At 44.4% G+C, this 14,079-nt stretch overlaps 1 protein-coding gene across 5 annotated transcripts in view; it reads right to left on the minus strand.

The window, feature by feature from the left end:
* thoc2 (THO complex 2) overlaps positions 1 to 14,079 on the minus strand; it is a 55,585-nt gene that overhangs the window by 11,976 nt on the left and 29,530 nt on the right. For 3 of the 5 annotated variants that reach the window (XR_014117463.1, XM_081698659.1, XM_081698658.1), the window contains 12 exons: positions 10,534 to 10,698; positions 9,639 to 9,914; positions 9,208 to 9,349; positions 8,948 to 9,105; positions 8,450 to 8,578; positions 7,653 to 7,784; positions 6,885 to 7,069; positions 5,360 to 5,547; positions 4,283 to 4,385; positions 2,950 to 3,332; positions 1,884 to 1,942; positions 385 to 450 (listed from right to left, as the gene is read on the minus strand). Coding sequence is in view for 4 of the 5 variants with exons in the window: in XM_081698659.1 (XP_081554785.1) it covers positions 385 to 450; positions 1,884 to 1,942; positions 2,950 to 3,332; positions 4,283 to 4,385; positions 5,360 to 5,547; positions 6,885 to 7,069; positions 7,653 to 7,784; positions 8,450 to 8,578; positions 8,948 to 9,105; positions 9,208 to 9,349; positions 9,639 to 9,914; positions 10,534 to 10,698 (1,986 nt within the window). In the remaining variant the exon portion in view is untranslated. Of the gene's footprint in view, positions 1 to 384; positions 451 to 795; positions 1,197 to 1,883; positions 1,943 to 2,949; positions 3,333 to 4,282; positions 4,386 to 5,359; positions 5,548 to 6,884; positions 7,070 to 7,652; positions 7,785 to 8,449; positions 8,579 to 8,947; positions 9,106 to 9,207; positions 9,350 to 9,638; positions 9,915 to 10,533; positions 10,699 to 14,079 lie in introns of those variants that run through there. The other 2 variants (XM_035532043.2, XM_081698660.1) reach the window with 2 other exon arrangements.

The raw sequence follows: 14,079 nt of genomic DNA on the forward strand, positions 1-14,079 counted from the left end.
GAGTGTCAAGCTGGTAATACAATACGGGGACAGCACAAGCCTGTAGTTTATAGGCCTACTGAGCAAACCTGCATATGACCATCACCCGAGACGTTCGTTTTCATCTAAATGGTAAAAGGGGGCAAAACCTGCAATCATGAAACCAGAATCAAAACCACTGACATCTGAAAGCGTTGACAAAATGCATCAGTGGTACTATTAGTAATCTCCAGAACTGGAGAGACCAGAACCTCCTGAATGCTAATCCACCAAGTAATAACAGCTATTTAACAACTTAACTAGCAAGTCATCAAATGCAAAGCACTAATTCCTGCAAGCCTGATACCATTTCTTAAAAAAAGCAAACGCATATCAGAGATGTCGAGACATTGAAATAGTTCAAACCTTGGAGGTCGATTCCTTAAAGTCGTTGAGACCGTCCTGTAGGAATGAACGGAGATGACAGATGAGCTGAAGAGGTTGGCACACAGCAGGAGAAAGGGTTGGGGGAGGGGAGGCCAGCCGGCATTCAATACGTCCCCTTAAACACCTTGAAAGACTAGAACTTTGACATGGTTAGTGGATGAAGAAAGCGGACCACAGAGCCTAAAAACTGGCCTAAGCAGGAGCGTCAGCGTCTGGACGTGCCTGGAGAACTCTGCTGTCCTGACCATTAAAGCCTGCAGATGAGCCAGGTGCTTTGGTCTAAATGATGATTAGATTCTACCAATTCACTGTGTGAGTGCTGGAGATAATAAAAACAAACTAACTTCAGCTAGCATTCTAACATGGTGGAGCACTGCTACATCAGGGCTGAATGTATAGATGTCCTAAGTGTAAACTTGGTGATGTAAGGTCTCGGAGGTTAGGGTGCATATAGAATTACAAGCTCCCTGGTTGGAGGTAAGCAGCTCCCTCTGGAAAGGCTTTTGTTTTGGTTTCGTTTTGGTTTCCTCGCAGGCAGTTTCCCCTCTCTACATGGTGGCTGCTGGTGGTGCGTTGAGGAATGCTCCCCGGTTAGCTGGAAGGCCCGTCTGCCTTCACGGGAGGAACAGAAGGGCTGCAGGAGCAGAGGCAGGGCTCGCTGGACCGCTTTGCCGCCGCTGGGTGCAGACGCTCACCACAAAAAACCTCCAAAAGCCCGCCCAAAAAAACTAAACAAAAAATACAAACAAAAAACAAAAGGGGCGGGGCGGGAATTCACTCATATGTGAATGCTGGGAAAGAAAAAAAAGGTGGTGGTAAAGAGGAGATTGCTCTTGACAGGAGGATCCAAAACGGCAGCAGAACACTCCACCCCCTTCAGGAAGCACGGACAACGGGGTGATCTTACTTGATGTAATATGCAGGATCTCTTCCATGCATTCTCATCTTGGCATTTAAGGAGGAGGGAAAAAATTCCTGGATTCATTTATTTACTTTTATTCTTTCTTGATAGATAATATGCTATAGATGAAGCAGACACCGGTCAAAAAATTGAAAAATAACAATACGGTGATTTAGAAAAATATAATACCTATGTTTACAAAAACACTTTATATGATAAAAATATTTTCAGAGGCACTTCAGATGATTTTCTTTCCAGCACATACAAAAAAGCCAAAAAAAGAAGGGGCAAAAAAGGTGAAATTTGTGGGTTTTTTGGCAAGTCCACAGTATTCCATCGTAAAAAAATGGATACGTATTAAAAATATTCTCTCCAAAAAAAAAAAAAAATAGTCCATATACAATGCGTAACTTCTCCCCCCTGCTGCTCCAATGAAGGATGGGTTCCAGAGACCTCCTTTGAATGCTCTCGTGGGAGGGGGGAGAGACGAGGATGGTGTGGATAAAACATTGGCTCTCCGACGTGGGGGAAGGGACAAGAGGAAACAAGGGCACTGCCCTCCTCAGGCCATACTAACCTTAACCGCAGAGGAGTGCGATGGTGGAGAGTGGGTGTCGAGCTTTCGTCTTTTTTGTTCTGGAAGTTGAAGAAACAAACACAGCCTTTCAAAATCCGGCTAAAACTGTGAAGGATTTCACAAGGCCTACAAAATTGGTTAGGCATTACATGACACTTTGTGACTAATGAGTCTAAGAGAAAGGTTATCACCAAAAAATTTAATTGAATTTATTTTTGCTGGTGACCTTTTGTTTTCCATTCATTACTGGGGCTTAGATGCAGTTTATTAGACTGTGGTGCAAAATATGAATGGGTGACTTACTCATCCAAAATCCCAGGCATTATTCAATTAAACAAGCCTTTGAAGATAAGCCACAGAACTGTGCTCAGTAATGTTAGTTTGGGTATCAGGACTTACATTTTAAACTCCACAATCAAATGTTGAGAAAGAATCCATATACGAGTTACACTCCTGACTTTTCTCCTGATGCTCGCTTCTGTCATTTTCCTTCCTGACCCACAACCTGATGCTTCAATGTCTGTCTACTCCTGATACTGGAGATCAATGTTAAATTTTGCTTAGACTCAACTTATCTAAAACACTCCACTCCATAATCATGTTCTGAAGAACAGGACTTACTTCTAGAGGGAGATAGATCAGCAGCTTTGGTATGCATTATCCCATATACCTTAGATTATCACTTATTACTAACAAAAGAAATGGTCTTCTGTCAGTAAATTTGGAAATGTTTGCATTTAATTAAATGGTTTTCTTTTTCCTTTTCTTTTAAGGAGAAACCTTCTTGGATTAATTGCCTCAATAATGTCCTTATCCTTCTTGGTCTTTGAGACTGCATCTATCATGCTGTCCCAAACTCCATGACCAAATTAGGCAGATCTCCGTTTTTGTGGTTTTCTTTTTTGTCCAGTCTACTGAACGGGCAGTACAACAGTCACTGCCCAGCTCAAGCCAACTGTGTCTACCTAATACATTATCAGGAAATCTGCTCTCAAGCTTTAGGTTTCCACCTCAGAGAGCTATAATGATGCAAGCGTCAACTCCATACTCGAGCCCATTGCCTTACCCCGCTCAGACTCTGCTCCTTCTGATCTGGGAACTGGGGATTTGAGGGAGGTGGCTGCGGCATTCTTCTCTCCCTTGCCACTTTCCTTGAGCTTGCCCTCCTTGGCCACGTCTCGCTCCTTGGATGGCTCTTTGTCGGCACCCTTCCCATCGCCCTTGCCCTTCTCGTCCTTCTTGTCGTCCTTCCTCTTTTCTTTGTCACCCTTGGGCGTCTTCTCTTTGCCGTCGGCGGCCTTCTCATCTTTGCCAGCCCTGTCCTCCTTCTGCTGCTTCTCCTTCCCTCCTGCCTTGGTCTCTGGAGTGCTCGCCGGGTTCTTCTCCTTTTTCTCCTTCTTCTCCTTCCCACTCTTCTCTTTGTCCTCCTTCTCTCGGCTCCCTTTTGTGCTGTAAGAAAGACAGTGCAGGCTCTTTGAGGGCTACGTTTTAGGCTGCTGTTTGCTGATGACTTAACTAGAGCCAAACAATGATTCGTCGACACTTGCTAAAGGAGGCTTGTTTTGAATTACGAGGGTCATGACCATGGAAGCAATTCTCCACAATCTTACATAAATTGCCCATAAGGTGAATTGAACATCTCAAACATCTCAACACTTGTTATATGCAGCCTGTCATGATTCGGTAGACAAGAGCTATCTGCTTTTGATGCAATTTGAAACAAATTGTGACTCAATAAATATATATAGAGCTCTGAACTACAACTGCAAGTGCGAGGAATCAGACCAACCTCTCGCTTGTCCCCACTGAGGTGAACCACAAATGCACTCTGCTGTAGCTGCTCACCATGCCACCTTCCATGACCTCAGCAAACATGCCGAAGCCCATAGCAACCATTACAAACTCATTAAATTCACACTGTTCCTGAAAGGAGCTTAATGGACGCCTTTCTTGCCAACCCACCACAATTCCTTTTGAAGTCATCTTTCAAAATTATGTTTTATACAACCGATTTGATGGACCTTTCACAATTGTCTGTATGTTGTAACAGCCATGTCCTACTGAGATGGTTCCTTTCAAGACAGTTCTTTCAGCAATAGCTCAATTTAATAGAATAGTAAGAGGATTCTTGCCTGGAACAGTGTTCAATTTGATTACACAGTTCATAGGGAAGGTAGACTTTGATAAAAGACTGATTTATTTTGCGAGTAGCTTGAAATAATAAGCTAGTGCTAAACTTCCTCACCCCAGGGCCTAAACTTTTAATAATATTATCCAAGAGATGAGAGCAGTACATCATTCTGCAGTGCTCCGCCTTGGGTTGTACTGGCTCAGTGCATGTGTGTGTGTATTTGGGTGTGTGTGTGTGTGTGTGTGTGAAGACAAGGCTTTAGGTGTACCTGTTAGGCGTGCTGCTGCCATTGCTGCTGCTTGCTTTGTTCACCATGGTTGGGGTTTTGCTGGCAGTTTTCTGTGCCACCTGTGATTTGTCCTTCGATTTGTCTGTAAATAGCAAACGTACATAAAACTGTTAGACATGTTACATTGCATGGAAGTCAGGTCAATTAACGGCCCAGGAATGTTGCTTCCGAATGGAGCTATGGCTCCTAAAGCCTTGGTCACAGTATTTAAAAACAGAAAAGAAAAAAAATGGATTCTGGGATTCTGCAATAGAACTGTTTGGTAATAACGCCAAGTGGGTGGGTTGGACCAAACTCATACAGCCAGCTGAGCAAGTGACAACAATAGCTCTGAAATGATGATACCTTTATGGAATGGGCTTATTAAAAAACAGTTTGTGTGGGCATTATGTACACAGCGAAACTGGGGACATGCTTCAGAAACCATTGAAAGCTCATCAAAGCCGAAGGAAACGGAGATGGTGCTTCAGAAATGTGAACTATTTAAGCATACAGGGCAAATCCTTAGAGATGTGGTAATGATTTCACGTGAGGAGGAGCAATCATGAAGAGCAAGCCAACCACAACCAAGGGGGAAAAAAAACTAAAAAGAAACTTTAAAAAGTAGAAGAGGACTACTGACCCACAATTAATCTGATCCTGCACCACTTTTTTCGCTCCCTCACAAAAACATTAATTGATAATTGTGACTTTTGGCCACTGTTAAAAAGCAGAGTAAGTTTTATTGTAATTGTTAATGTACATTAAAATTAAATAGCTCTTAAGGGAGAGCTTAAGACTGTACATTACAGCAAAGAGTGGCTTTTTCCAGTAGGGAAAACCCACATTACCTCCCTGGTATGTGTACAACAAAGCTCACCCTTGAGCCTGGACGCAGGTTGCTGCATGGCAAAGCCTGGATTCATACTGCACATTGTTTACTGTACACTTAAGGACCTCATCACACTCCTTATGCTAGGCACCAAGCTCCAAGCGCAAATACCCCATCCCTGCGCAGCCCAGAGTATGGACCGCAGCGTCCCTCGGACCCTCTCCACATGGGGGCACTGTGCTCACCCGTGTCCTCGGCGGCGCCGTCCTCGCTCTTGACGGTGGATGCAGCGGGGGCAGAGGTGGCTGGCTTGCCGGAGTTGCCAGGGCCGTTCTGCAGGCCACCGGGGTTGGTACTGCTCACCGGCTCCTTGTGGTGGAACTCGTTCTCGGGAACCATATGCACTTTCCTGCTTTTCAACTGGCCAGAGTAGCTGCAAGCCACACATGTGGTTAAGAACACAGCACACACGGCACAGCAAAGCTAAACGCTAACTACTACAATGCTAGGTGCACCAACAGAGTCAACATGTAAACCGCTAGGGGCGGGGGTCTCAACAGAATAAGGACTATGAAAGCTTGTTAACACCAAAATATCTGAAAACATTTAGGTATTTGGCTGGACATTACAACTGGTTTGAGTTCCCCCAACTCAAAACGAATTTCTTGTTGATTCCATACACAACTACAAAAGGGCAAAGATCAAGTCACCCATCCATCTGGCTGGCTGGCTTATGGTGAAAAATCCCACAGGTGGCACGGACAAGTTTCATAACATTCCTGAATATAATTATCTTACGTCAGCCTGAAAAATTTATTTGGACCTGTAGCAGAATATATTGCACGGCTGGGGGGAGGGAGTAAGGTTAACCAAACTTAAAAGTCACGTCCTCATTAACCTTCACTGCCATGAACAAACAGCATTCAGCAAATGGCAATTTCAACTTCTCTTACAATTACTAAATATTAACACCCGCGAGTAGTTCGAAAACGAAGCCTGTCATTAGTGGGAATAAGAGAGGTGGACGGCCTGTGGAATCACTGGGGCCACAACTGGCTGCCGTCTGCGCCAAGCTCTAGCAAGACTAGGAAAGCTCATTATGATTGATAATAGATAAGATCGATGAGTCCAACCACTGAATTAATGGCGCTCATTAAGCTCCTATACAGAGGCTTTCCCTCCTGCCACTGTCATCACTTGCTCAGGCTGCTGTAGTTCCTGGTTTTTCTGAGGGGGTGCAGATGGTGATAGTTATGCCTCCCCACACCCGTACAGGCACCTCAGTGTGACATGCTTCTTAGCGGAGATTATCAGCCACTCTGGGTTGACTTGACTAGCTCTGATTAATGGCTCAAGCAGGGTAGATTTCATCAGCAGCACACAAGAGCATATGCCAGTGCCGCTGAAGAAGTGCACAAGGATAAATCTCTGCTTGCATGGCAGGGCCAGGCATGCAGAGACTCCTCGACAGCGGGTGGGCGGGCAGGGACTCCCAGACAGTTGGTGGGCGGACCCCCTTCACAATCACAACTCTCATGCTCCACTCTTTAGCATTCCATTCCAATGTGAGCACTAACGGCGATAAACATGGTTCACAGGCTTAACCGTGCAAATCGTGCCAACCCCAGTTGGGATTCTCACCCTGCTTGCCACCAGCCAGAGCCCTGAAAGGTGAGCGTTGGACCCCCAGCCCACAAACCAACACCCCAAAACGTTAAAGGCCCCATCAGAGGGCAGGGCGTAGCAGCGCATGGCTCTCCGCTCAGTTACCCCATGGCTAACGCATAGAGGTCGGGCCTCTTCTCCTTCTCTTCCTGGCAGATCTTGTGCACACGGCACTCCAGCGCCTGGCCCAGGTTCAACACCTTGGGGTAGTAGGGCAGGATCTTGGTCAGCACGATCAGGATGTTGCGAATGTGCGTGTACTCGCCGGTCTCCAGGCAATGCACGGAGGCCTGCATGACCGGGACAGCAACAAACACAGAAGAGAAGAACATGGCCTATGAAAAGGGAGCTTAGAGCTTGTGCTGTCTATGTCACCATGTCTCAACCTACTCCTCACGCATACCTAAACAGTCCACATTTCTGCTGGATCAAACAGCACCCCGCACAACAATAACAAGTTTTTAGAGCTCTTAACACCTTGGTTTAGCTGTGTTAGGAGCTGGAGCAGAGCACAAATATCGAACATCACATTTCCAGAAAAGTGGCACATTTCGAAGAAATTCTTTGGTGTGAAATCCTGATTCTAATTAATATTAATACTTAATACATTATACATTCTCTCTTAACTGTACAAGTTCCATGCTTGCATGAAAGAGTAAACAAAGATCACCAAATCCATAATGGCTTGACTCATTAAAGTTGATTACTGATCAACATGTCTGCATACATTTGCATATGGTACCCTGGGTTAATCAGAAACTAAGACATGCAACAAAGCAGCTCCATTGAATACTTCCATTAACATTCAAGCACAAAGAGCAAAAGAACAGCTCTTCCATCCATGTTCCTGGAAAATAAAGAAAACACACTAACTTTAGTAAGCTTATAATGCCATTTGTGAACAACGTGTCTGAAGTTCTCGTAGTCTAGCTGATCAGCCTTGTTTCCTCCATCGAAGCCACTGGCTCGGAAAATAGTAAGGAACCCAGGGTAATTGCCACACTCCTAAAAAGGTAAGTACAACAACAGAGACAAGTCATTTTAACTATAACAAGTTAGATAAAGAGAAACTTGCTGTTTTTACTTAATTCTGTGGTGAGGGCATTTGATGGGATATAATTATTCTCCTAGACACCATCAAAAATAAAATGCTAAAAACCATTTTATTGGATTGTGCTGGGTCAACTGTATACACTCCAATGCAATATTATCGTATTGCAAAATTGCATGATGCATTTTAACGCACGAAGGGTGGAAAGAAGAACAGATAATTGCAGTTTCATAATATTACATATCATTAAAGGTAAATGATTTTTGAAGTACATGGACACTTGAGCTGTTCTTTAAACTGAGCTTATTCGTTAAGCTGCCTTTAATCTCAGACAGCACAAAAACCAATAAAGTAACCTGAAAATTGTTCTGTGGGTCTGTGTTGTTCATATCAAAATTAGATCAGCTCTGTATCAGCACAATCAAAAAGAAGCATATGCCAATTTTTATCTCATGCATGCATGTCAAATTTTAAATAAACTTTGTTTATAAATCATCATGGGTTTGGGGTAGAATATAAATCTTAAAATCATATTATAGGTTCAAGTAACTGCCAGGTTAATGTCTGAACAATTGACTCATGACATTATGAAACACTCCACGAGATCTGAGTGATGTACCTTCTCATAGATGGCTTTATCGCTGTGCCATCGTGTCACTGTCTCCAGCATGCAGCACAGGAATCGGCCATAGCGACGAGACTCGTTCTCTGTACAGCTTGCCACTGTGTAGATTATGTCTGAGAACACCTGAGAGAGAGAGAGAGAGAGAGAGAGAGAGAGAGAGAGAGAGGGGAGAGACAGGCAGACACACAGACAGAAGACAGACAAAATGACAGACGAAAGATCACTGTGAACACCCTGTGAGAGAGATCATTGCCAGCATCACGATAAACAGCCTTTTACACGGCACTGCTTTAATACACATAATCAAACACTTCGCACAATCAGACCCAGCAGGAGATCACAAACAAGTGGAGAAAGGCAAAGCCGCCTGTGTAAGCCTGCTGGCTACAGCTAGAGCTCTTACCAATGCTGCTCAAACAGCTCTTAATTACTTGTAGCAGTTCCTTGCTCCAACAGATTGAGAAAGGGTAAGTGGGGAAGGGGGCCACTCACCCGGTCGTAGCAGAGCAGGGTGCAGAAGTTGGGTGTCTTCTGCTGGTGCACAAGCTCGACAAAGCGGGCGCAGTAGACAGCATCGATGGCTGAGAAGACGCAGCGTGGGAAGAGGCAGAGCTGCAGAAATTTGGTGATGGTCTCGTTCTTGGTTGATTCTGAGATAACAACGAGAGGGAATGAGGGGGGGGAGGGAAGGGGACATGGGGAAGAACATTCGACAATATCTAGACACACAAAAGATAGAGGCCAGTACTCACTGGCAAGCAACCAGTTGTCCTTCTCTAGCTTGAGACGGTGCAGCACCCTCTGCACATGCTCCAGCTGCTTCTTCTCTTCCTCCAGCAGTTTGTCCTGCAGAGCTGTGCACCGCTCCTTCTCCTTCTTCTTTTTGTTCAGTGGCTGCACAGGAGCAAAATCAACATTCTCAGCTCATTAAAAGCAGTTCATTCCCAAAACAGCCAATTTGCTTTTTAGGAATTTCAAGCTCAGCACAATGCATTATAACTCTAATCCATGTGTTTTCCCTATGAAGGTTTACACCAAGCTAACACCTGTGTAAACCACTGCACCATCTACAGATATTTTATTAGGATTTGGGTGGATCATGTCATACTAGGGTTGTTTGTATTTTTTTTATGCTATGAATCTGCACATCTAGGACACTTAAAACAGGCAATGCCTTCCTCACCATCTCTGTGTTCTCGTCGATGGCCTTGATCTGCATCTTGAGCTTGTTGACCTCTCGGTCGTAGGCAGAGTGCGGCACAGCCAGGTCGTACATGGTCAGCGACCAGAATGTGGCGTAAAACTGCGGCCGCAAATCATCCCAAACCTTGGGCAGGTGCAGGGAGACAACGGCCTCGTGCACAGGCGCCATCACCTGCTCGCATGCAGCAATGTACTTGTGGACCTTCTGCTGCTGTCGGTTGCCTTTCTCAGCCTTTTTCAGCTCGTCGTACTTGGACTGGGAGGAGGGGGAGAGAGGTGGGGCAGGGATGCATGTATTAGCACATTAGCATGAGTCAGGAGAGAATGAGCCTCAGGTTATGACTACAGTTGGCTGTGTCAGGGGAGCATAACGGGAGGTCACCGACAGCCACAGTATGAGCTCAACATAGCACGAGCTGCAATATTTCGTGGAGCTAAACAACTCCGTACTGCACAGCCAAAGACTGGGGAGGGAGAGGGTGTTTAAATCTGCAGCACATTTATGGGGGAATAACATGCATTGAGAATGATAAGGAAGTATGTTGTGACAATATGCTGCAAAGTGGATAAAGGGAAAGCCGCATGCCGCGCAGAGGGAGGGAAATCTTGTTAGGGAGAGGGAAGGAGAAGGGGCTGTGGTGGAAAGGGTGGGAGTTGTTTGCGAGCTTATGGTAGTTGTTTCCTTACACTCTTAAATTTACATTGTAGCCTCACACCACTCATGTTTCTTGTTAACTCAAAAATATAAGGAGAAAGCTAAGGGTGCAAAAACATGGATAAACGTGACATTTTCATGTTTCAGGGAACGTGTAATTAAAGTTCAGAATGACAGTGTCCAAGTTAGACTATTAAAACGCCCATGGACAGAGACTCACCAGAATCTGGTGTGCATACATAGGGCGGGACAGGAAGAAGGCAGCGTCGTGCGGCGTGTGGAACTGATTACAGAGTACGTCCACAGAAGGCACCCGCTTGATGTAGTCCTCCGTGCTGAGGTTGGATGCCAAGAAGCCACCGAACTGCACCAAGGTGTCATGACACTGTGTGGAGGGACACAAAGTTGGACCATTCATCAGCAATCGAGGCTGTCCCTTCTGTTTGCTGCTTGTTTCCCCACTTAAATGCAGATGCTCTTAATAAATCCTCGGGTTGCTCATTTATTTGGGGGGGGGGGGGGGGGGGGGACTGCACCTTGCTTTATTAAAGCCATTCATCACTGGGAGCCCCCCACCCCCCTAGGAAATCGATGTAATGTGCAGTAAAGCAATTTAGCAGGAGAGGGCAACCTGGGGAAATGATCCTCAAGCCTCGCTGCTGAGTACAGAGCAGAATGCAGTCATGCAATGGATGAGCCCTGGGTCTACCATTACTGAAGTGTTTACTATTCCTTACCACTGTCACCACTGCTGACCAGGTCAAGGCCAAAGCAGGGCCACAGACGATGCATGGCAGCACAGGGAATTTGAGATAGGGACTTGCCTCTAACTCTTACATTATGAGTGGAACAAGGTGTAACTCATTAAAATCCTCTACCCTGTGTTTTTCTTTGTTTAATAGGAAGCCAAGCACTGTCACTCAAAATGCGTTTGAAACAATACAATGGACTACTGGTTTATTTTTGGTTAAACCTGACCTAACTGAACCAAATTAAATTTGACCAATGCATTGATGGATTTAATCTGTCTTAATGGTTATTATGTAGAAGAAAATGGAAATTGCATACTGAGCTGTGAACAAGTCTTAAAATAGGACCACATCAAATCTTCAAATAAATAAGGCCTTCAAATTTCTAAACACCAAAGATGAACGAATGATGATAAACTTCAGTTAATTGGCTTCCCATTCAGTTTGTCTTTTATTCTCTGTGTAAATGGCTAATGTGGATGCCATTTCCGAATGTCTCTGTGGTGCTATTTCAAACAGCAAACCAGCAATAAAATGTAAGTCCACGGTAGGGGAAGCCAAGTACAAGACCATCTTGAATGTGTCTATCTAGGTACCACAATCTCCACCAAATCCCATGCAGAAGACTTATTTCAGCAAGCATCTCGCCAGAGCTCCGCTTACTTCTGATACTTAAGTATGCAGGAAGGTTGGCTGCGTTCAGATAGCAGCAACCATGAAAACGCACATCAAAATGCAGCCCAAGATTGCTTTGGCCCACCTTTTCACAGCTCTAATCGCTGCCGAGTGACATGGCTCCCCTCAGGAACTGGCCAGCACTCAAAGACAGAGCTCAAGCGTCCTCCACCCTCCCACCCAGGAGATTGTAATGGCTCTGTCGCTCACTTCAGGACTGTGGAGCTGTGCCAATGAAAAGATCAGAGGGAAGCCTGGGTGTTTGCCATTATCGTTTCTGGTGGCTTCAGTATGGATGATGGAGCAAACTACTTGGTCAAGAGCGAGCAGGCTGGCCCTGCAGATGTAAAATCATCCTTACAAAAAGATCATGTTGGAGTTATACATTTGGCAGGACTGCAACACAGAACAACCTGCCCTCTGCTGCCTACTGTGACCAATATATGACATTCATAGCCTTCTATGAATGTCATATATTGGTCACAGTAGGCAGCAGCATCCTGACACAAGATGACGTTTGATGAGGAGTCACATGACGGCTCTGAGGCAATACAGATGTAGATTTTCTATCTCTGCAAGCACACTCCCCAAATTTACGAGAATCTGAACATAACTCAGTCCTTTGTATTTGAATTAGACATGGCATCCATACATAGCAAGTAGGGGCAAAAGAGAAAGCTGAAACAGTGACCACCAGTCAAGTAAAAGCCTAGAGACACATCCCTGATGCTGCCATATTGAAGGGAATTACTCAGGGCCTTCAGTTACTGTCCTTTGGGACAAAGTTGGAAACGTTCTTTTAAATTCCTCTGATTATGACCCAGACTGTGGTAGGTTCCACAGAGATCAAAACACCATGGAAGACAGTTAAAAAGACACCTTCCACAGTTGCGTCTCTACAAACGGCAGTTCACTCCAAAAAGCATGAGATCATTGACATGTCTAGCAAGCTGGCCAAGATGTAGATAAAGCTGGAGATTGAGTTTTCAGGACGTGTGCTAGAAGAACAATGTCAGCATAATGAACCTACCTCAATCAGCGGAAGACTTCATATTTTTAAAGCCTCATTTGCCAAAGTGAATTTCCCATCTTTGGCTAGTCATACTATTGAAATCAACTGCTGTCATTGCATACATGATAGCAAGACCACAGCCAATGCCCAGAAGCTTCAGAAGAACATTTTTTCGTCTGCTGAGAAATGCAGATTGCCAAGCTATTCTGTGGGAGGCTCACAATGCTTGTCCTATCAAGCATGGCAATGCCACGCTGCATTTTATACCAGACTAAAGCCACAGCTGCAAAGAGGAGAAAATTCACCCGTCATCACCTCTTCCTCATTTACCCAGCGATTCTTCACAATTGAGCACCGAGGCCAACAGTTGACCTTTAACTCCCCCAAAGTGGCTGAGAGCTTTTTGCACTCACTGGGCTAGTGTTAGTTCAAACACCGACTTCAAGGTTTTGTGCTTGCGTGATCATGTGAGGTCATTGCGCGTCACATCCTTATGACCAAAGCATATTGACTGGTAAATGACAAAATTAACAAAAACCAAATTACCAAGGTACCAAACTGACCACATGAGCCACCATACACATGCATATATACTAAGCAGTGATTCATTTGTAAAAAAGCAAGGGGGCTTTTTTACCTCATCTTAGGTGGTGAGGATTAAATAATAATATATTGTTCCTGTCTGAATCTGAACTACAGCAGCTGAATGTGCTGAACAAAGTACTGCACTGTCTAAGAAAGTTGTTAGATCACCCCCTACTGTTTGCATTTAAATAAAGGTTAATATTTGGATTGGAGAACTCATTTACAGACAGAATACAAAATCTTTTGTTATACATCCATTATTGATAATGGACACCTTATGTGATGTATAACAAAACTGGTCAAAAGGGGGTGCAAATGTAGGATGGCAATTTTACAAGGTGATTTTGTCTCTCTCTTTTTTTACTGGGAGGACAGCATCCCCTCCCACCCCCACACCCCACATTCTGGGAATGTTCTTTCTAGAGTAGATCTATAATCTAAATTACTTGATCCTGGTATTCCACTGATGCTACATTTGTGTATTAAATGACTACTCAACTCTTCAGTTGTCTCTGACTCAGCAAAGGACACTAATGGCAGGTTTTACTGCTACAAAAAAAACCTGCCTTACAACTTTGGACTGCCATATTAAAATCTGGGTATCTAGGTTTCAAAATATAGATATAGAAAATTTTACTGCTAAGCTTAACAATGCAAAACAAATCAACATTTAAGACAAGAACTGAAGTTTCCAACTGTATTACATAATGTTTATTATCTGGTTGGTCAGATAACATTGTATGTC

The sequence above is a fragment of the Electrophorus electricus genome, chromosome 16, assembly GCF_041902795.1.
Source record: "Electrophorus electricus isolate QZ-2024a chromosome 16, ASM4190279v1, whole genome shotgun sequence".
NCBI lineage: Eukaryota > Metazoa > Chordata > Actinopteri > Gymnotiformes > Gymnotidae > Electrophorus > Electrophorus electricus.